At 43.6% G+C, this 24946-nt stretch overlaps 1 protein-coding gene across 3 annotated transcripts in view; it reads right to left on the reverse strand.

Annotated features, from left to right (window-relative positions):
* Window positions 1-24946, reverse strand: part of psd3l (pleckstrin and Sec7 domain containing 3, like) — a 107585-nt gene that overhangs the window by 14233 nt on the left and 68406 nt on the right. For all 3 annotated transcript variants that reach the window (XM_029125023.2, XM_010889589.4, XM_010889591.5), the window contains 2 exons: window positions 7455-7498; window positions 1487-1677 (listed from right to left, as the gene is read on the reverse strand). In XM_029125023.2, the coding sequence (XP_028980856.2) occupies window positions 1487-1677; window positions 7455-7498 (235 nt within the window). The remainder of the gene's footprint in view (window positions 1-1486; window positions 1678-7454; window positions 7499-24946) is intronic.

Raw genomic sequence — 24946 nt, forward strand, 5'->3', positions numbered from 1 at the left:
TGCCGGCATCAGCAGACACATCAGTAAAGACTGGGGTCTGCTGGGGACATCAGAGCACACATGGAGCAGGACCACGGCCCAAACCGCTCCCTATTCCTTTGGCAGGGTGCAGCTTTGAACCAGGGCCCTTAAGGTGCACTATATATAAGAGAGTAGGGTGCCGGTTTGCCCGCCCGCCTCTCCTCTCCAGGACAGCGGTACACTCCGCCAGCGTCATGTGATTAGTGGGATCAGGGATAAGCTTGAACACTTGCAACCAGAGCTGCATTTAAACCCCATTGTGGTCTTGTCACAAGATGGCAGGGGAACGTCGGAAACAGCTCGAGCATGGAAAGTACGATGGGAATGGCCCGACACTGTTTAGGAATGTCCCTGGCATGGATTAGCATACCTGAGAACAGGCCCGCTCTAGATGGCTTCTTTGGGTATTCACATCAACCATCAAGTGAGATACTTGAGGGCGCCTTCGTTCTGTCTGATTTATCATCCACAAGCTGCAGCCAAAATGCCTTTGTAACACCCGCATAGTGGACATATAAACCGTGAGGACAATAAGTTATGCAGAACACAAAACATCCATAAAAAACATCTATCAAGCTCCTACCGTCGACCGCGCCCGTGACATCTCGTTTCGGATCACATATTCAGACATTTACTGTCAGTTGGAAAAAGCTGTCGTGGTATCTCGGAAGTAGATTTGACTGTTGGTGTGTAGACTGATTTAGCCTTAGCAGCAGAGATTGACTGTAATCTGGATAGTTTGCAGCTGGCGTAAGCACAAGGCTAACCAGTCAGCAGGTTCTCTCTTCCCCAGCAACTTGGGAAAATAATTAAAGCCCAGAGATAAATAGATGTAAAATACAGCAGGCTGAAGTTATGCCAATTCCATTCATTCATTGTGCCCGTTTGGCCGGCAGGCGTTCACTCTAAAGTGCTCTGTTAGGGGTTCGCATTACGCAGCAATTATTTTAATGAGCCATTTGTTTCCTTTGCTTCCAGACACATGTAATCTTAGGGCTGAGGTGGAATCTGGATCTTCAAGAGAGGAATCGGTTATTACAGGGATCCTAGAGAGCAGAGAGTTGTTAAAATGTTCACTCTTTGAACCAAGAGGCCGTGGCAAATCAGCACGGGAAAAAAAACTCCCATGCAAACAGTAGAAAGAGAAAAATAGGTTTCTCAGAGGCTAGCAGAACGTTAATAATATCCTGGTGAGTGGGCATGTGGAATACACACTACACACAGTACAAATGTGTGAATAATTTCTCAGATGACTGTTAAGGAAAGAATGCAATTTGCTTTTAATGGTGTGCTCCAAAACGAGTCCATAATGGGAAACACTGAAAGGCTGCAGTGCCGAGCACAACAACACTTTAAATACCAAATGTAGATGACATTTAAAATGGCGATGCCCGAGTCCCTCCAAAGGCATCCTTCAAAGATGCCGATGTGCAGAATAAATTCAGCCGGGAGGCACATCGCTTACTTTTCTTGCCGTCCATGTCAGCATGGATCTTGCGGGCCAGGAAGCCCGTTTTATAGACTGCGGCATTGGGGTCGTGGGCGATGTCCAGGAAGGGATTGCTCCCACTGCCGATCCGCGTGATGCTCTTACTGTGGGCGTTGTCCTTACTGTCCGCCAGCTCGGACAGAGACTTCTTCAGCTCATCTCCATCTCTGGTGAAACAAAAGACACAGGATTCTGATGTCACAGAGATTGGCTATAGTTACTGTAGAGAATTGGAGGCATGATTATGTTCCTTGAACAGATAGAGGCGACATCCCTCCTACTCACAAATTGGGTTATTTTCTAGTGACAACAGACGGTATCTCATTCTAAAGACCAGCAGGTGGTATTACGTAAAATGTTGTTTAAGTCAAACGAACTCATAGTTAACTATGTCAATGCCACTACAGGGAGTTGACAGGAGCAGTTAGCTTTATATAGTTAGCTTTGCACAGATGGTGGAAGTCTTTGGCGGTTATTAGCCAGGTCCTGTGCGAAGTGGGACAATTCAGTGTCTGCATTCCCTATACATCTCTATGCACTAACAGGAAAGGATTAAGAAACTATTAATATTAATAGACTATAAATAACCAAGCACCATGCAAAAATAATGTCTTTGCTTTTGAGGAAAAAAGACATCCAGGCACTGTACTAAACCATATGCTACCTCCAAACCACATGCAGAGACAAACAAATGTTAGAGCCGGGTTTGTCTAACTCCAGCATAGTAGGAAATTAACCAAAATCTCGAAAAATCCCTTAAAGCAGATTAAGCCAATGCAACAGGAGTTTCTACTAGTCTTTCGGCAAACAAAAGCCAAGTTCCACGCGTCACACCCCTTGGGGAATGTTTCTGGGAATAAGACTGTTGATGTACATTGACCATGTAGCCTGGTTTTCAGTGACCATGCCAGAGTACTGTGCGTCCACTGGGGACCCCCCAACAGGGGGGGTGTTTGTCCACCAGGAGCCGCCGGCCCCAGTCAGAAGACTCCACTAACAACACACTGTCATCCTTAATCACAATCAATCCTGGGACCTCACAGCTCCAGGGCACACTGTGGAACACACACACACACACACGCGCGCGCGCGCACGCACGCACGCGCACACACCTTCCTATTTGATAAAAAAACAACAAGCATATTCAGAGTTTAACTGCTTTTACTACTCTGAGAGTAAACCAAGTGCCAATATTTGCCCAAATCTTCAGAGTAATAAGTCTGTATGCAAAGATACATTTATCTTGGCTTATTAGGTGCCATCAGGTGAAACAGAATGAAGGTGAATCCAGCAGGCAAAATCTCATACGTTACATGTAATGTGATAACACTCAAAGTCCCTCAAAATAACTAACAATTGTATAGCTTGGCTGAGCTCTAAACACAGATCTACGTTTAGGAGTCTACACTGAACAAAATTATAAACGCAAAACTTTTGTTTTTGCCCCCATTTATCATGAGCTGAACTCAAAGGTCTAAGACTTTCTCTATGTACACAAAATTCAGAGAATTTGGCAGTACATCCAACCGGCTTCAAAACCGCAGACGTGTAATCACACCAGCCCAGGACCTCCAAATCCAGCATTTTCATCACCAAGATCGTCTGAGATCAGCCACCCAGACAGCTGCTGCAATAATTGGTTTGCATAACCAAAGAATTTCTGCATAAACTGTCAGAAAACATCTCAGGGAAGCTCATCTGCATGCTCGTCGTCCTCATCGGGGTCTCAACCTGACAACAGTTCGTCATCGTAACCGACTTGAGGCCCATGGTGGCGTTGGGGTTATGGTATGGGCAGGCATGTGCTATGGACAACGAATACAGGAGCATTTTATCAATGGCATTTTGAATGCACAGAGATACCGTGATGCAATCCTGAGGCCCATTGTTGTGCCATTCATCCACAACCATCACCTCATGTTGCAGCATGATAATGCACAGCCCCATGTTGCAAGGATCTGTAGACAATTCCTGGAAGCTGAAAACATCCCAGTTCTTGCATAGCCAGCATACTCACGGACATGTAATCCATTGAGCATGTTTGGGACGCTCTGGATTGCCATATACGACAGCGTGTTCCTGGTCCATGTACACAATCAACAACCTGATCAACTCTCTGCGAAAGACAGGTGTTGCACTGCGTGAGGCAAATGGTGGTCCCACCAGATACTGACTGGTTTTCGGACCCCCCCAGACCCCCCCAATACAGTAAAACTGCACATTTTAGAGTGACCTTTTATTGTGGCCAGCCTAAGGCACACCTGTGCAATAATCATGCTGTCTAATGAGCATCTTGATATGCCACACCTGTGAGGTGGATGGTTTATCTCTCCAAAGGAGAAGTGTCCATTAACACAGATTTAGACAGATTTGTGAACAATATTTGAGAGAAATAGGCCTTTTGTGTACATATAGAAAGTCTTAGATTTATCAACTCATGATAAATGGGGGCAAAAACTAAAAAGTGTTGCGTTTATAATTTTGTTCAGTGTATAAAACCAAGAATGAGGTATCACACCAGCTAATTCCAGCACAGCAATTAAGAAAAAATAACATTTGCGCGGAAGGTGACTGGTGAGGCAGCTGCCTTTCATTGAGTTTGTACAGTGTATACGCTCTGTTTGAACATTACCGACACCCTGTTGGTTGCTGGGGGAGTGGGTCTAGGGGGCGGTCTGCTTCAATGCATTACCGTGCAGAAACACAATAAGATTGCACCTCCTTCTCTCCATATTCCCCACACTCACCATGACATTCAAGTGATTTAACACCGAAATGTACCATACCTGACGAGTAGGCGTGCTTGAGGTACTTTTCTCATTACTCCTTAGATCTCGTCAAGCAACAGAAACTTCCCAGAGGAAGAGATTTAAAAGATGCATAGGACAACTTTCACTAACCAAGTTAACAGCTTAATAAAGTTCATTTATTGTCGAACTGAGTTGGGCAACAGATCCAAGGGAAGTCGCAGCAGAGCTGTTGACACACAACAGCCTCATGCATCTGCTAAACAAGTGATGCAACCGGCTAGTGAAAACAATCAATACTTCTCTCAATTTGGACGAAAACAACTCCCCGAAAAGCTGCCATAACACTCCCACTAATCTATTTCGGTGAACCCATGCCCACGTACTGCACGTCAGAGAAGTGTGCTCGGTGGTAGCCCGCGGCGCGCAAGGACAGAGTTCTTATTGAAGACGGGCAGTGTTCCCCGTGGATGGTAATCTGGAGCACTTGTGGGGGTACGCTCAGGTCAAAAAGTCAGTGGGGTTATGCTCAGGTCAAAAAGTCAGTGGGGTTATGCTCAGGTCAAAAAGTCAGTGGGGTTATGCTCAGGTCAAAAAGTCAGTGGGGTTATGCTCAGGTCAAAAAGTCAGTGGGGTTATGCTCAGGTCAAAAAGACAGTGGGGTTATGCTCAGGTCAAAAAGACAGTGGGGTTATGCTCAGGTCAAAAAGACAGTGGGGTTATGCTCAGGTCAAAAAGACAGTGGGGTTATGCTCAGGTCAAAAAGACAGTGGGGTTATGCTCAGGTCAAAAAGACAGTGGGGTTATGCTTAGGGTAAAAAGTCAGTGGGGTTATGCTCAGGGTAAAAAGGCAGTGGCATGGCATTGCCTACACAAAGAGCATTAAACAGCCTCTGAAACCAATTCTGTAAGATGGTCATTCTCACCGAGCAGAAATTGTCATAAAGTGTCATAAAAAAAAGAAGACATTTCCTGTTGGATGTGATCTTAACTATTGTATATCATAATTATGTTTTTGACCGCGTTATGCATTTTGACATATTTACACATTCAACATAAAACTGAAAAAATAAAAGTAAAACAACTGAGCAAAATTAGTTATGGATCAAATACAGATTTGTTAGTGATCCAAAAACGTTGGTGAAGATCGACAAAACACAAGGCCAGGGAGGGTCAAGCCAGTAGGCAACGGTCGTAAGCTCTCTGGATGAACGGAATATGAAACATTGGAGGGCTTCGAATATGTCCTGACCACCGCCATATTCTGGGCTCATCTGATCCTGATGTATGGGAGTAACGAGTCAAATGTTTAATTACTTTCGTATAATGGCGCCGACCCCGTTGAGGACTTAAACAGTATCTAATATACAGTAACGTACACTAGTTCAAACTACTTCTTTTTGAAATTCAATTAAAACAAAATTCATATTTGACATTAATTGTCCTCACGGTCTTAGTAGAAGCAAAGACTAGCCGGAACTGGCCTGACAGGCATTTTCTCAGAGATTCGTATACTAATTTCTTTGTTGTGGTTGTAAGCAGGCAAATCATCTGCAGCACAGGGGCTTATCAAATGTACTTCTACTAGACACTGATAGGAACGGTTTCCCAGGGAACATCAATTGCACACTCCTCACGTCCCCGCTCTTCAAAAAACATTGGATTAGCAAATCTCAAGTCCCTCTCCAATGACCTTCTCATCCTCTGGGTTGTGGTAGAGACAAGGAGTGTGTGCAATGGAGACCTTCCCCTGGGCAGATATCAATCCTGGTCTTAGACTTAAGCACTTTTGAAGTCAATTCTCCACTGAGCATGATTATTTTTTTGGCCAAGACAAAAAAAAAAAGAGTCCCTTGTATAAAAAGCCTTTTTGCCAGTTCGTACATAAAGGCGACAACTGAACAAAACTGTTGCCGTGACAGTCATCTTTTTATTTCATAGCAGCCATTTTCTAGTATGCGGACTATGAATTCCCCATTACCTCCAAGACAATGTCAATCAGCAAAACAAAAGCAGAATTTAAAAAAACTCCTTTGAATCAATCCATGTCAGGTTTTGAATTAAGCCAAGGCAGTTTGATGGAGTGTTTGTCCGCAGGATAGCTTGCACAGCAGGGTCACCGAGACCACAAACATTGTGTGTAAAGAGATGGTTTTTACTGACACCTCTCGGCCCAACCCTCAGCTCAGAGGGTCCCCTCAGGCCATTCTGTGACGAAACGCTAATAACTTCTGTGCCCAGACGGTGACAGGCTGTGGCCAAGGCCTTTTACAACACCCCTGAACGGAGAGATAGGGGTGTGGGTGTTGGCGGTCTGTCATTTTGTAGATTACCAACACCACAATGGGCACGCTTCACTCTTTATTACTCTCATCGAGGAAACGGATGAAGGTTTTCTGATGTTAATCACAGTATAGGCACAGCTGTCATCTGTCCCTTTATTTAGTTTGGGATGGTACACCATTTAGCACATACTCGGCTACTCTTTGGACATACTCCACAGTAGCCGGTTTCAAATCTTATGGCAAGTATGACATTTTAAATAAAATGAACACTCCACTGCCACTAACCCAGTACTGGTAAAACTCAATTTACTCAACGCACAATTGACACAGTATTTCTCTGCATCATTTAACTTGTTGATATCGTCAGAGGACTACATTTGAACAACTCATTTGCCACCGTCTAGATAACTGACTGTGGCTCTCATTGGTTTCAATTTATTTTCACCAGGCCTGCAATACAAATGGATGCCTGAGGTAATTAAATGAGGCCATCTGAAACAGGGCCTATAAATTGGATTACATCGCCATGTTGCCCTTTGAAGGGGTGTACTGGTGTTGTGACCAGGCTCTGACCATGTAGTAGGAGTGGAAGACGACAGGGTGATCTCAGCACCACCCCAGAAAGAAAAGGTGCTTTTACAAATATGTAAGTTTTCTCATCAATGCCACTGACAAAATATGATGACTCATATACAGTATTGACATGTTGTTCTACAGTACTGTGCAAAAGCCTTAGGCATCTGAAAGTCCTGAAAATTACAATATATTCATGTATTTATTTCTATATTTTTATTAAAACCCCTACTACCCAAATAAATGGCCTTAGTATGACTTTCAGGTGCCTAAGTATTTCGCACTGTACTGTATTTGAGGATGAACGCTTACTAGATGCCAAGAAATAACCATACTTACATGGCCCATTCAAGCTTCTCATTTTTGATCGAGTTGTGCAAAGCCTGTGGAGGAGAAAAGGGAATCCATTAGCACACATTATTTACCCACACACTTGGTTATGTCTGACGGTCCACAACCTGGCATCGAAACAGATCCCATCACGACAATCTCCTACCCACTTTGAGCCTTGTCTGCCCTACCCAGACAGGTGCCCAAACAAACACGTCCCCATTGCGGGACACGACCACGGATCACCTCAGTGTCTCTACCTCTTGGTTTGCAGCCTGTTAATGAGGCTGAAGAGGAGGCTAGTTATATTGGTTGAATACAGCTCACGAAAACTGATCGTAACGCATTGTAACACAGGTGGTCAGAAATGAATGATCCCGCCATATCAACAGTTTGTGATAAAATAGGCTGACTTTCATCTACAATGAATAATCTGCCATCGTGACACCTTTGGGAAGACATCGGCGCAGTGCGTTAGGGCTGTCACAATAACTCATCATTAGCATCTTAATTTTAGCCTTTTGTCAGACCAACGGCAGTCTATTTGAGTTAAGACTGAGTCATGTGATTTGACAGGTGTTACTTAATGTCAACAATAAACCTCGGATCTCACCTCTCATCATTCTCCCAGCAACAAATGCAGGACTTATCAGAAACCTAGTCTTCAGCAAATTCTTCAGGCACAAGGGGATGTGGTACATGGCCGATATCTCACAGCTAAGAGCTGTTCTTAGGCACAACACACCGTGGAGTGCCTGGACACAGTGCTCAGCTGTGGTATATTGGAAAAAACACTACAAACCCCTTATTATCAACCGTTTAGCAACACAATTACAGCATCAAAAAGTGATGTCATAACCGTGGTATATGGACTCACACCATGGCTACCAGCCAATCAGCATTCAGGATCCAAAGTACCTGGTTCATAACTAGCAACATCATTATCATTTCACAAAAAATAAAAACCACTTGTTCACGCTACATGCCTGGGTGTTTCCTTTATTATTTAACCTGTCCCATAAACTGTTCAATGTTACACATTATTTAACCTGTCCCATATACTGTTCAATGTTACACACGAACTCATCAGTGTTATAATTGTCTTGTTTAATAGACACATGACAACATGGTTAATGAAGCCATACGTAACGTTTTTACGACTAGCATAAATACAAGCTAAAATGACAAGGACACATCGGCAGTTAACGTTTTAGGTTTCAAATATTGTTTCTAGAAACAATTTCTCGCTGGTCTGTCTATCAGTTTGCATTGACTTGTACTCATTTTAGATGCAGCCCTATCCTTCCCACTTTAAACCACCCACGAGCAGCTAACACTATTCCGGTCTCGTTCAGTGAGGGAAGGGGAGGATGACAAGCGGTGTTATTGTTTAAATTCGGTCTATATTTGTTAGGGGCAGGATTCTACACAGAGACCCTTCAACGTTAATGCAGGTTAACACACGCTCACTTATTTTCAAGTTTACCTCATGACAACAACATGGTAAAAGCAACGGGCCTGTAATTCAAAGGCTGCTGGTTTGAATCCCAGCCACCACAAGATAACATATGTTGTACCTTTGAGCAAGGCACATGTTGCTCCTGTACATGGTTTTGGAAAAGAGCATCTCCTTAATTACTAGTGTAAATCTAACTCTTACTGCACGGTATCAAATGGGCTGGCTAATAAAGACAACACCTGTTGCATTCAGAGCATGTGACAAATAACCTGATTAAGTGCTGTCACACAGTTTACTAATAGCAAAGGATGAAGACAACAAAGATCAGATGTTTGCCAGTCATGAAATCAGATATAGCTGTATGCAGCAGGTGTGTGCTCAAACCAGGTAATCCCCTGGTATCAGATCTTTCCTGACCTCTAGACACCGTGAGAGGAGAACGGGGGGGGTGTGGGGGGGGCATTGCGATTAGGAGGTACATTTAAACGGATATTGCATTTTAGTGGCGGCCACTACCGCAGAACTTCGAATCACAGAATCACTCATCTGGCCGTAGCATCTCAAAAGAACATAGTGGGAAATTGCTCATATTTCGGATAACAAGTAAACAATATTTAACTGTGTAGGCTTTCGCAGTTTTTGGTTTACTTGTGTGCAAGAGATCCCTGGGTAGTGTTGACAATGTGCAGAAGACTGCTCCAAATCCCTGTTACACTGGCGTATAAACCGCTAAACTGTAACAATGGAAGTTTCTCTTGACAGCAGGATGACGGACAAGATTCAGTCAATTCACTAACAGGATTATGCGGCAACCAGTCATGCCACGCTGGTCCAGTTCAAAGATATTACATTTACTTGAGAGAAACCAGAGACCCTGTAATCCTATGTATTTATTTTCACATCAATCCATTTACACAAAATCCTGCGTTGTCCTCTTCTCCACGTCAGTCAAACATAGGTATGACAGGTTCATTATGTGCCTTCAATACCGATCGGTGAGCAAGCAAATAATTAATTTAACATGTCAAAATGAGAATGAATCAAGGGTATGCAGATCAAGTGTTCGGCCTAAATAGAAATATTAGAATACACAAGATCTCAACAATTTTAACATTACATTCGTAACTGCTGTGCATGGAGTGCATATTCAGAAGGACAGACACAATTAATAAGATATAAAATAAGAGTAACCACTTGATTCAGCTAATTATTAGCTAATAAGTATGATTCAAAAAAAGAACTAAACATTTATATCGTGCTACTGCACGGATAGGAACTGCTTTAAAAGAGACAAGAAACGAGATGCCTCTTGGAATGCACAGTTCCTGCGCTGGAACCCTGACATTTACTGGACCACATCCAGCTAAGGGTCGATTCTGATATGATAAAAACAATTCCTTAGAAAGACACGGTCACCAAAGCACGACTTGTACCTGCCCGACTGAATACCATGCATTTCAAAAACATCCTTGAATACTGATTAACAAGTACAAACCACAAACTGATATTAGTGTCCTACTTTTATGCAGTTATACGCCAGATCATATCTGAACATCATCCATCCTAAATGCAAACATTTCGTTCCATACTAATGCAGTATTGATTGCTTAATACGGTGTACATAATATTAAGACAAGATGAATGGATTCAAACCCCCCCCCCAAGGCTCACAATGCAAGATTAATTTTACTGGGAGCTGCCCTGCCAAATGATGTACACGTCCAGAGGACTTCACGTACCGATCACATCCATCAACCACGCAAATGCTGGGATCACCAATTCATCTGGTCGAAGGAGAGGTCTAAAACGAGCAGGAAAAAAATTATACACGACGACCTGGTTCGTGCCACAAGCCACACAGACGCCCACAAATGAACGCGCAAACACACCCAAACACGATCACACACACGCTTCCAGAACATCTCTCCAAAGCGAGGGCATTAGGTGACGGATAACTGAGTATGCGGTAGTATCCCTGCTGGGCGGCACAAACAAACAGCAGAGGGTTAATCTCAGAGAAGGGCTAAAACACTGGACTCACAGAAGATGAATGCCCTCCCTGCAACAAACAGACAGGATGGGGGGGGCGGGGGGGGGGGGCGTAAAAAAAGAGCGTCAACGAGATCCATCAGTTTTAAAAAGCTCTGTGCTGCCGGCAATGCTGATCGGTCAAATTAAATTCAGTTGAAGTACCAAAGGGAGCTTTTAACCAGAAGGTGAATTCAGTCATTTGATCACTGGGACGTCCCCTAAGCCCAGAGACACTTCAGACTGAGTAACAAACATTACATACCTGGTCTAACAAGTAGCCATTTAACAGGACGCCCTGTTGCTCACCAACAAATGCAGTAACACAATATTACTACTGACTAGGAGACCACAGATGCCGAGGCAAGGAGAAAAGATCACAATGAACATGCCAAACAACTCAAAACAAGCAGCCTGTGTAATTTAAAACCATTCTATTATTGTACATGGTTAATGCTGTCCAGTCATTATTTTACAAACAAGGGCACGTTTTGTGACTGCAAAAATGCGTGTTACCCATCCCCTCTGCTTGTCAAGCTTCCTAATTCACCTTCCCAAAAAGGTAGCCCCCACAACACACCTATTCCATTCACGTTCAAGCAGTGGCCCGGGTCCTTTACCTTTTCCTGCTTGTCCTTCTTCTGTTTTTCAGATGGAAATTCGGTGGAGTGGGACGTTTTGAGCGACTTGGACCGATGCTGCGGCACCCGACGCAAAGACTCTTCCCTGCCGTATTTGACCGAGCTGCTGCCCGGTCGCCGGCGGCTGCCGGTTCCCTGGACGCTGTTCACGCCGATCATCTCCCAAAGTCAAACAGGCAGATCCAAAACCAACACGACACACGAGCAGCGCTGGCAGACAGAGAACGGGAGAAGCTCCTGTACGCACAGCCGTCCCAGAGACCCTGCACTGTTCCCAGCCACGGTCGCGGTGTAGGGGAAAGGGGTGGGGGTGGGGGGGGTGGGGGGGCAAGGTGGGTGGCGGCGGGAGGGAAGTAGCGGGTTTCACTGAAGCCGAGGCGACGAGAGAGGCAAGAGACGGCGAGCGAGCAGGAATTACCAAAGAACACGTCCGCGTCCTTGTGAAGCACCAGCGACGTTGCTGTTCTCCAGCATTGTTCCACTAGCGATCAGAGCTATAGTTCCAGTGAGAGCCTCGCGTCAGTGGCTCCGAGTTACACACAGAGGGGGAGGAGAGAGGAGGGGGAGTGCGAGGAGGAGGGAGGAAGTCTACAAATGTGCTATACAAAGGTAAAGAGATTGAGAACCAATTATTGTAGTATATTTCAAACCGCAACATTCCGGGTCTCCTGAATCCATGCAGTGGAATAAAAAAATTTAAAAAGAAACAGCGCGCGTGTACCCAAATACAGATCCTTGCTCCTGCCACAGATCTAAATAGGGCTAAACAAGCAGCAGACTGCAACTTACACAACTGTGATCCAGAACCAGCAAGAGTGGTTTTAGTGTAAATTCAATCACAACCTGCCACAAAAACAAGCAAGACAGCCTAGTGGTTAGAGTGTATTGAACCAGCAACGAAAGGTCACTGGTTCAAATCATTAAGCAGTCTAGATTTTGTTTTTAATTTTTAAAAAAAATATGTTGTGTCCTTGAACTAGGCACTTAACAGTCATAGCTCCACTAAGTCTTTCTGGAGAACAGAGACTGCAACATGATTAAAATGTTAATCCAAAACGCCACATCCATAAATATGCCTCAAAATATCAGCCATTTGCATCTCTGATGGGAAAATTTGCACCTAAAAGCTTGCAGCCCGTCTGCAACGCCTCTTAGCAAGTCTACTGACAGTCACCATTTTCTCTTTGGAATGCTGCCTGCTTGTCTAAATCTTGTTGCTATCTGGGACCATACAACAACAACGACATACATAATATTCGACAGAGCATGACGAGCTAAAATCAAGTGGGACACATAAACCCTCAACAAAGGTCTGCTAGTAGTTGACAGAATTTCTCTAATAAACATAGTAGCCCCTTACAGTCTGTGGGCGTAAACTCGTGCTTCCGTCCAAACACACAGCTTGAACACTACATCGGAACTGCTCGTCTTCAACTGGCAGCCCTGTGATCGATGCCAAATACATTTGATTGACAATGAGATGTGCTGTAGGTGAGTCGCTTGGGTGCAGCATATCTGTAGCTAGCAGGGTAATTGACACCTGTTGCCAGCAAACCAAATGAAACATGGATCGAGCTGAAGCAACTAGAGAAATGGAAATATATGGGAGAAAAACACAAGGCATTCAACCACACACCCACCCACTCACCCAATAACATGACATCCTCCCTCTATGACAAAAGAGAAAAAAAGTGTACTGACCCTCACGCCATTCCTCTCCTGGGTGTCTCCCTTGTCATTTCTGCTTGCTTTGACTCCTGTTATTTCAGTGCTCGGGTTTGTCAATGAATCTCATACCCCTAGAAGCAGACCTTATTTTTCTTCACTATTGTTCACCCATCAATCCTTCAGTTGCCATGCAGAATCACTCCAGTTAATTTTTTTCTTCTCTTCATTGACCTCTAGTGATTAGCCCAATGTGCAAACAGCACTGAGCCCCCACTATCACACCATGTGATTAATTAAACGCAGAGTTTGGGCGAAATCAATAACGAAGAAAGCAATTACCGAATTTAGGGAGTGATTAAATGCTACAAAAATAAATTACTATATGACTACTTGGGACTAGGCAGCTGGTGCCAATTATTCCAACATGCCGACTTTGAAATAAGGGCTGGTTAGATGAACACAATGAACCAGACCAGACCAGCCATTCTGTCCATTCAGTGTGATCGACACAGGCCGTCCTCCACGCGTTATTCAAGTCAACAGGATCACAACTAAACCAGGGGTTTCAGCTGGTCCACTCAGTAGCTTGCCAACTAATCCTCTGCATTCAATTTTCAAAGACACCCGGCGAACTGCCAAACAAACCTCTCACAGTATCAGACACTGCAGGCTCACAGCTACTTATGAACCTAAAGTTTCCACTACCCCACCTTCAATAAGCCACTGTCGTCGTAAAAAACCAAGACCTTGTCGGTTTTTGTGTAGCTTATCCAATGCATACATTGTCAGTTCCTAATGACAACAATGGAAGCGGTTTGACAAATACTTTCTCCAAAACCTTCTCAAAAGTACATATAAATCATTAAAAAAACAACAGGGAAGCATAAGACGAAAACGTATTACCACATATACACTGAACGAAATGTAGCGCAGTAACTTTATCTACTGAGGACTAAGGCTCTAGGATCAAAAGATGCAGGGGACACAAAACAATCGGTGGCTCTCAAGAGCAAAGAGGTAGAAGTCCTGTGGTAGAAACCTACTTTATTTGAAGACAAACCACTGAATTGTACAGTCCATAATGGAATGATTGAGAACAGACTGTAAATCGTCATGCCTATACTGAACCCATACAATGATCATACAATCGGTTCAAACGGGCTTTCAGAACCCCCTCCTGACGTCCACAGAGTAGAGTCCGGAGCTCGAGTCACAGCCTCCTGGGAGCAGCTTGCGGACAACCCCTGTTTGCCGGGGGAAAAGGTAATTCATTTTGGCTTACATTAACACCATAAACAAGAAAGGGTGGTCTAAGAGTAGCTATGTCAGAATAGATATGATTGAGCCCATCTTGGTCGCAGCAAGCCGAGATGTTATATATATTTTTTTAAACCAAAGAAAAAAAACACATGAAACAAAAAGAGAGAAGAAAAAGGTGGGAGGAACCAGCATCAGCCTCTACACAGCATTGGGAACCGTTCATCTTATTAGTTGAGATGTTTAAGGCAGGCCATCACTTACACATTCTGACTGAATGCGTTCAGAAACAAAACTTTCCATGACGGGACACACTAGGGGGGCTTAAAACTGTTCAGCCCCAGGCTGCGTGTGATTGGCTCCTTGCCCAGTGACAGGGAAAGGAGCACACATACTTCGGCCTCTACCGCACCGCCATTCACTCTGCTCCCACCGCCCGCCCTGCCAGACGCGGGAGGCCGTTGGCTCGTGCTCCCGAGGCAGGGTAACTGGGAGTGAACAGCGGAAACGATACGTACCATCCCGCTCACCTCGCCGTCACCACGGCCATTTTGTAAGCCGCTCGTGGCGGAGAGTTAAAGCAATAAGACAAACATAGATGGCCGGCAAAGGGGTCGCGGAGAAAGATTGATCGGCAGCCCTTCTCAGGCTACGGTTACCCTGGGCCGTCTGTGTTGAATACCCTACCATGTTTGCACTGCCCTTAAATGTATAACACTCAAGGAAAAACTCAATAAATATATATTTTTCAAACCACACCACTGGGAGAGTTGGACACTAGTGTGTTCACACTTATTTTAAATTAAACAACGCAGTTCTAGGCTACCTCTAACATCCACTGTGTGCACCTTCAGAAAGCCTTGTACATTCACAATAGGCCCGTTGTCCAGAGTCGTTGAAGGCTGACAATTTGAAGACTAAAAGCAGCTGCCCAAATTAACACAGCACTAACCACATCCTCAACTGACTGCACTAATTACTTCTGGATAGGGTTGACTTACGGTACACTGCATTCCAATTTGAATGCAAGTTTAAATAAAAAAAATTAAACATTCTGAAGCGTATGCTTGCATGAACTACCGGAACAAAATTAAATATACGGAATTGACCCATCAGAAATCTCGGTATTACACAAAACAGCAAATGGATGAACAGCAGCCCACACAGGCATCGGCAGCCATAACTGACGAAAACGCCACACTGACATGTGCAGTATTTACTGGGATGGTTGAAAAACGTCTGAAACGCCACACCGACATGTGCAATATGTACTGGGATGGTTGAAAATGACTGCGTAGGCTGAGACAATGGCTCAGAGAGGGAAGTACAGCTACTCTGCACTGCCTGACTCCCCCTCATCTCTCCCTCTCCCACAACCAAAAAACAGACACACAAAAACAGGCACTCACAGACGGGTGAACAAATAGCCAGGGTGTCAATCCTCCGTGCTGCGGACTTCTCAGCTCCCGGCGTTTAAAATACCATGCAGTAATTATTCTATAGATCTGTGCTGCTCAGCCCCTGGCTTTATCCCAGGAAGGATTTTGACCTGGGACAACAGGTGAATGCATTCAACTACCCAGGTTGAATAACGGACGAGGGAACTGCATTCACACCATTTCCAATGTCAGCAATTCCCTAATGCTTATATTCAAGCTCACCCGTTTCACGCCACAAAATCTGCAATATAACACAGCCAATATGTCACCATTAAAAATAGTGACTGATTATATAACTAAATATTTACGATCATTATTTCTAAACGCTTTCTACCCAGGTAGAACCTTTTGCGACCCATCAGCTGAGTCAACATTTACATTTGAGTAATTCAGCAGACAATCCCACCTAGAGCAGCTTTTAGTAGCCAGTGCATAGATTTTCATCATCTACAGAGTGTATCATACAGTATAATATAAAAGTGTGCATCAGAGTGGGAAAGTAACAGCTGTCATCTGCCAAATGTGGCTAGATTTTGTCATTTCGGCGAGTGGCAAGAATGTCAAATTTTTCCGCAGCCACTTGGGCAGGTTGTCAGAAAATATATATATTTTCTTATCGCAAGTCAGCATTCTGAAGTTGTTTGAATTGACAATGAAGACATATGTGTATGTCCGTCCTTGTGTTATATCACTTCTACATCATTTTTAGCATGCCATGCTGTTTTCCAATGTTAGTCAGGACCTGGTACCATCTCTGTCAGCAAGTAACCAAGTCCTCCCCACACTCTGCCCACCAGGATCTCAGTAGGACTATCAAGGGTTAATTTAAAAAACGCCCTGTCAAGAGTCTCTGACTGAGTCTTCTCAAGCAGGGGACAGAAATGTGAAGAGGGAGTCGGTGAACTGGGGAACTAAAGGAGTAGCCTCGTCTCTGGTGTGGCTTGTGGCGATGTGACCTAAAGGAGTCTAAGATGGTATGACATCTGAGAGCCAAGTCCATCCCAAAGACGGTCGCTTTTCACAGGAGCACTGCCAGTGAGGGACATAACACGCCGCACTGCGGCCCCGGCTTTTAACTAGCAAATCAATATTTTAGTGGCGCTTCAGTGACCACTTCTGAAAGTCCTTTTTACTATCGTCCAGCTAAACGAGGGCAACTTGTATTCAGTCAAAACAATGAAAAATAGACCACATAATGGCAAGCTAATGACGTCTGAAGCTGGTGATAGATTATTTGACCTTCAGATCCCGTTGTGATCGAAAACCATGACCTACCATCGAGCGGACATTCACTAGATGTTGAAGCCCTACATATTTATGTTGCTGTCAAATTTAAATGTAGGGAGGTAAATGTAGACAAGTGACTTTCACATAACCATAAAGCTTCAGGGCTGTGACAGTGAAGATCAGTGTTTTGTACTTAATTCTGTAGACGCTCGATGATTCGACGTGCCATCAATTTGTCTACATGGTTTCAGCCATCCGCCAATGTAATTTAGACAGTTTCAACAGCAGCAGATCAAAAGCATTAAACGCTCCGCTTGAAATGCCACACTGAATTGCAACCGTAAAAATCTACTTTTCCGGTTAAAAGTGGCATGGGTCCTATCAGAGTGAGAAAAATGTATTCTAGCTTGTATGTATCCGTGCGGTCAAACCTGACACTGGCGTGTTGTGTTACTTAGCACGATTTGTTTATATTTCTCTATAGTAGCTAGCTAGCGCTATCTTATTTGACAATATAATGTTTCAAATTCTAAAATAAGGTTGATGTAACTAGTGAAATACAGCCCCTCTCTCTGAAGTATTGCTAATGTGAGGGGAAGTTATGGTTGTTTTGGCAGTTGTAGGTTTCAACTGTACCTTAACGTGAGGAAAACGTCAACACAAGTGGCAACCTACTATTGACAATGTCTCATTAGTAACATTCTGTTTTTTGTTTTGTATTACATATAACCCACAGTAATTAATCACTATATTACAAACAACTGTAATAGAAAAAAGTAAAGCACGATCGAGGCCACAAACTAGACAAAATACAAAAAAGTTCACTGCCATTCGGACACATTATGTAATTCCAATGCAGCTTGTGTCAAGGACATTCCCTTAATCTCACCATGCTAAAATCTTTGTTATAAATTAAGATGCTACCTTGTCATACACTACAAACTAATAAAAACAAACAGGTCTACAATTTGCTTAGGATAACAGCCTACTTAATGCATTCAGTGTAAGGGTATAAACTAGACTGTAACGTTAACAATGTCACCACAGCCAACTAATTAGCCTATTCTCGCTATTCTGCTTCCCCACAACTAAAGCTGTCAAGCCCTGTTGGTAGTCAGTGATAGTCCCTGATGGGGGAGAAGTGCGAGGTCACTGGGGAGGAGATGGGTGAGAAAAAGGCAAACACTAGATAAGTAGGTAATCATTGATTGCAAATGGATAGGGCATGCCATTCCTTTGTATCCATTCATGGAACTACAATCACATTATGTCTCTGGATATAAAACAGACCGAATTCACACAGTCTTACCAGTCTACTCTGGGCTTCCTTACAGTACAAAGTGTGTGTGTGCCTGTGTCTCTGTGTGTGTGGAGGAAACAGACGGTGATGTCACAGAACATTATTTGGATTACATACACCTGGTTGACCTCTTTCGGGTAAAAGTTCCCCCAAAAAATAAATAAATAAAAAGCCTGAAGAGATGCGCTCTGAGCCCCGCCACATGACACACACCGAAACGGCGGAGAGAAAAGGATGATGCAGTTTGGACGGAACGAGGCAGTCCTACCGGCCAATTACCGAAAAGAAATATGACCACGGACAGAGCAGGCACCGCAGCGCTCGCGTCACGGTGCCAAGTCGCTCGCCAGATGACGGCCCCCTTCCTCAGAACAGACAGGACACCAGCTGTTCCCCGGAAAAGTGCTGAGCAACGGCAGGACGACACAGTCAGCCTTCACCGGCGAAAGGCAAAACAGGACGACACAGTCAGCCTTCACCAGCGTAAGGCAAAACAGGACGACACAGTCAGCCTTCACCGGCGTAAGGCAAAACAGGACGACACAGTCAGCCTTCACCGGCGTAAGGCAAAACAGGACGACACAGTCAGCCTTCACCGGCGTAAGGCAAAACAGGACAACACAGTCAGCCTTCACCGGTGTAAGGCAAAACAGGACGACAGTGTCGTAAACACCGCGCAGCCAACAGTCGCCACTTGACCGGGAAACAATCAAGAGAAACCGGAAAAACAGTGACCCGGAGCGACTGAACAAAGGTGCAGGACTACAGCCTTTAATACCTTTAGGTGATACTTTAGTAAGAACGTACTTAATCGAAAATCAAGGGAGAAAAAGAAGCTTTTATTACTAAAAAGCACAGCAGCAGAGTTTTCTGAAGTTACTTGTTCACTATCTCACTGCAAAGGTGGTTTCTATCCTGTATATACCTTTAAGGGCGTGTCTACCTAGCACAGATCGCATCTCCATGACAACCCCCGTGCCAGATGGTCAATGTAAACATTCCACATTCCTGAGGTTATCAGAGCGTGACCTACAGTGATAGAATCTAAACACAGATGTTTCTGTTGTTCTCATTATCCAGGAACATTTAACTTTTAACCTTTAACCAACATTTAACCAATGAAACAGACTGTATAAGGCTATACAAAGGGGAACCGCTTCGGGGTTCTTGGCCTGTGGATGTATTTGTGAACAACCGTCACTCCATCATGATTCCAGTCCAACAGGCTACCGGAGACACCAACTGAGCCATTGCTCTAGCCAAATAACACACATCTCCTTATGACACCTGCCACCCACATGATGTACTGTGAACAGAACCTTACGACACATGACACCTGCCACCAACATGATGTACTGTGAACTTTACGACACATATGACACCTGCCACCAACATGATGTACTGTGAACAGAACCTTACGACACATGACACCTGCTGCCCACATGATGTACTGTGAACCTTACGACACATGACACCTGCCACCAACATGATGTACTGTGAACCTTACGACACATGACACCTGCCACAAACATGATGTACTGTGAACCTTACAACACATGACACCTGCCACCAACATGATGTACTGTGAACAGAACCTTACGACACATATGACACCTGCCACCAACATGATGTACTGTGAACAGAACCTTACGACACATATGACACCTGCCACCAACATGATGTACTGTGAACAGAACCTTACGACACATATGACACCTGCCACTAACATGATGTACTGTGAACAGAACCTTACGACACATGACACCTGCCACCAACATGATGTACTGTGAACCTTACGACACATGACACCTGCCACCAACATGATGTACTGTGAACCTTACGACACATGACACCTGCCACTAACATGATGTACTGTGAACCTTACGACACATATGACACCTGCCACCAACATGATGTACTGTGAACCTTACGACACATATGACACCTGCCACCAACATGATGTACTGTGAACCTTACGACACATATGACACCTGATACCCACATGATGTACTGTGAACAGAACCTTACGACACATGACACCTGCCACTAACATGATGTACTGTGAACAGAACCTTACGACACATTTGACACCTGCCACCAACATGATGTACTGTGAACCTTACGACACATATGACACCTGGTACCCACATGATGTACTGTGAACAGAACCTTACGACACACGACACCTGCTACCCACATGATGTACTGTCCACCTTACGAGACCTGCCACCAACTGATGTATTATGAACAGAACCTTACGATACTCAAAGTGAGGGAAAGTTAGGAAGATTTGTGTTGACTTCTGAGAGCAAAGTTTTAACCAAAGCCTTTGCCTTTGGGGCTACTGTGGGAATAAGCAAAGTCATAAATACTTAATAAAAACAAACAGTAACAGACTACTTCTAACTGTCTGTATATCAACACTTATTATAATGCTTATTTCCACCATTTACAAGCACACTTGGCACTTTAACCAACAGATTTTCTTAATATAATGTCCATCTTGCTAACTGCTGGTCCAGGTTGTATAGTTATTATTTATTCAATACAACAGGGCAGTTACAATGTTAAAAATCATTAGCAGCTTTGTTTACTTTAGAGCTGTAGTGAAGGCACTCAACAACAGTACTTTTAAAATATAGTTTTTAATTTTACACACAGGCTACAGTAGCACAGAATGGTTGTAATACTACAATGTAATTTTAAATAAGAGTTCAGTATCGCTTACTTAAAATCACAACAAATGATTATTCTTCCTTTAGCATAGGGAATGTATTCAGACTGTTAGATTCTAACAGTTAATGTTAAGTCACACCTACTCGGGTCATCTGTATTAAAAGGGTAACATTAGTAAAATTCCCAGGAGACAACTCGCCGCAACTAGATCCATGACACACTCCATTGTCCAGACACAAATACCTGCCCCTTTTATAACCCTGAAATCTGAGGTTGGGGTGCGCTTAGGGGCCAGAACAGAACCATCCAAAGTTTTCCCAAGGTGCGCAGTTTAATCTCCCACGGGCTGTTTGGGTGCAGCGACAGTCCAGACAAAAATAATATATTGGATGAATGCCCATTTTAACCATTAGGAAAATCAGTCGCAAGCCCTTTTGCTGAGGGATGACAGTTTGAATTGTACTGCTCTGAAGGAATGTTCAATGTGCAGCACTGGTCAGAATGTAAAAGGCAGAATCAATCTCAGCAACCAATCAGAAGCCGCTGGTGACATACCTGTGGTAACGCCCCCTAGACAGGGTCTATTTGGACAAAGGCAAAACTCAATAACTCAATAACCTCTTGTGTCTATTTGGACTCACTAATCCTAAGGGCTCCAGGTTTGAAATGGAAGAGAACTAATATCCTGCCTTTGCAGAACAAACACACACTCTCATAACTGACGGCTTTGAACTGGTCTGTCTGTCATCTGGTTCTTACAGAGGAAATACAGGATTCCACAACAGAAAGGCTCCAATTCCATGACACTGTGAAATAGAACATTAGTACTGAGTTCACAGGGAATGTTTGCATTTCAAGGACAGGTGTGGCTTCTGTCGGTACCCAAAGGCAGTCACCAATAGAGCCACATTTCTTTCTCCACGGTCTGACTGAACACGTCTACCCGAGCAAACTGCTTGACCTAGAAAGTCAAATAGGAGCCACACAATCTAGTAGGGTGTTAACACTCCTGAATGCCTATCCTAGGAGACGTGACACATTGAAAAGCTACAGGAAAAACAGATGGCGGGAGAAGTTCCAAAGACCGAGCAAATCGCCAGATCATTTACAGAAAAGGGACAACGCACATTGCAGTTGGTTTCACAGCGCCTGAACAAATTGTGTTTCATGGAGATCTGCTTAGTGAAAACCCAAATGAAGAACAATTCCCAGACAAACACAATATTTTATTTTTAAATTAACACATCGTCGTTATGAATATGATTTTAAAACCATATACTACAACTTATATTAACTGAAACAGTATGCCCATGTAAGGAAACCCTCCTCATGAGTACAGAGCGCAATACATCATTTAAATGTTTTGTATTTTCGGCAAGATCTGGCGTTTTACCATGTGGCACAAAACCCCTGGTACAGTCTGCCTCATCTTGGTAAAGGTGAAATCCGGTTACGTGATCACCCCGTTGAAATATGCCAAGATCACCCAAATCCACACTGTTTCAAAGGAGATCTCACCTCGTCTAAAAGTGACCTCAGCCTGGTGAGGTCTGACACATCAAAACCACTCACAATCAATCACAATGACTCACAATCAATCACAACCAATCACAATCAAAATGGATCAACACAGCAGCTTGCTTGGGAAAGGGAAAGCACTGATTGCTCCATTTTTATGAGGACAGAATCCATCATCAATCTTATTTCGTTTTCTAAACCAGTGATTTGTTTGTCGGCTGGGACTTTTCAGCTGGAAAGAGATTTCAGATGGATGATCATATGGTCTCTTCTTAAGACTCAGCCTTTTTAGGGAGTTTTTCCCAGCCACTGTACAACAACCCTGTCGTTGCTTCCTCTTTTGGGTTTCAGCAGAGGCGGTCAGTACCAGTCTGCAAGGCAACTATAATAATGTTCCATAGTTTTTTGTAACAATTCTGTCCATAAAATCTGATTGTGTTGCTCAAAGTGATTCGGACTGTGTCGTTTGTGCCTTCTAATAAACATGGTTTCAGACCGAACCCCCCTCTCTTACTCAAATGGTCTCTCCCATATTGTTTCTCACCGAAGCAGCCCAAAAGACGTTAGGTAGCTTACTCAGTCAGCCTGAGCCTGCTACCATAAGACATGAACAGAAATATGACATACATTTTTTAAATACGAAACACTCATATGTGAGCGGGGCAGAAAAAAGGAGAAAAGTTGTAACCTAGTGGCTGTGGCTACAGCTCGTGTCATAAACGTGAATAGCTTAGCGACTATGGCTACTACCTACGGAATATGACAGTTTGACAGTCAAATAAGAAAGCTCTATCCCTGACCTGGACCATCAAGAACGACCAGCTGACAGAGGTTAAGAAGACATTGATTCAATTCCATCATGTCGTTCTTCTAACATCACGTATGTTGATTATAATGACACAAATGTTGATTATGATGGTTACTGCGACAGTGCTACTCATCACACATAAGCGATGTTGACGTCTTGGCTCCACGAGAAAGCTGACAGTGTAGTGACACAGAATGTAATGTCTGGTCCAGGTATATGTGGCCCTCCCAGCTGACAGATAAGGAAAGGTGCAGGACAGTGAGAAAAGGAAGGTATATGAATCATGATTGATCATGATTAAGAAACTAAGTGCTTTGTGCTTCACTGTGGTCGTAGCTTATGAGGCAGTATGTTCCCTTCAGATGATTATTTTTAAACTAACCGATTTACTCAACTGAAAGGGGCAGCAATGCAAGTGTCTTGGGAAGTTCAAAACGTTGCCGGTGTTTCTTTGATAAGGACAATAAGGTAAAACATGTATGATGTTGAGGCCTCCACCAGTCTCTGCCCTAGGGCCCCCCAAATCTCTAAAACTGCCACTGGGTTTCAGGCAGGGCTTTATAAAATATACTTGATAGATTGATTTAAATGCAGCTTTAAAACCATCTTCAAGTACTTCCAACTTGTCACAGAAATGATTTAAACGTTTTGAAAAACACCAGCACATTAATGTGATGCATGCCAGAGACACTAAAACAATGTCAAAGCCTGATGTCAAAACCTCATCCTTTAAACGTTTTATTTTGTTACTAGATATTACTGCACGGTAGTTGTCTGGGTGATTCGTTTATGGTAAACCGCTATTTCTAAACTGCAAATCGCATGTCTGGATTTAGAGTGAAGACAAAACATCAAGCTAATGAGCGTGTTGAAAATACATGTAAACAAAAACCTTCCCTGGTTGATAGACAGCAGGCATTGCAGACAACGCTGTATTACAAGGGCACAATAACCTTGGGGCTTCTGGGGAGTAACAGTATCGGAGAAACTACAAGCTTTTACAGCAAACTAGTGATGAATCTAACAGTAAAAAATTCAAGCCAATGACAAGCAGAAAACAAAACGTAACGATCAGATAAGCAGACCACGCCATCCCATCCTAAAACAGCTACAGAAAGAAGTCGTCACATTAACAACCTGGCACACTGCATTGCCACGTCATATTATGCCGTTTAACATTGCAACAGACACGTTCTATATCGATTCCCATTGGACAGGTAATCTAATCAAAGGTGCTGAGACTATTTTACTCTGTGGTCCGAAACACCCTTGCATCTAGCTAATGGCGCTATGTAAGTTTGCGGCATATTCAGTCCATTTCTATTAAAGTTTACTATTCTTGAGGAAGTATTGGTAACACCAACCTCCCGGGAACCAGCTAGTACACCGCAATCAAAGATGACAGACACACTTATCCAGTGCTAAACATTTCAAGAGGTCCCTTAGGCAAAACAACTGTGAAAAAATACATACTTAACCC

This window comes from Esox lucius, chromosome 14 (assembly GCF_011004845.1).
Source record: "Esox lucius isolate fEsoLuc1 chromosome 14, fEsoLuc1.pri, whole genome shotgun sequence".
NCBI classification, from domain to species: Eukaryota; Metazoa; Chordata; class Actinopteri; order Esociformes; family Esocidae; genus Esox; species Esox lucius.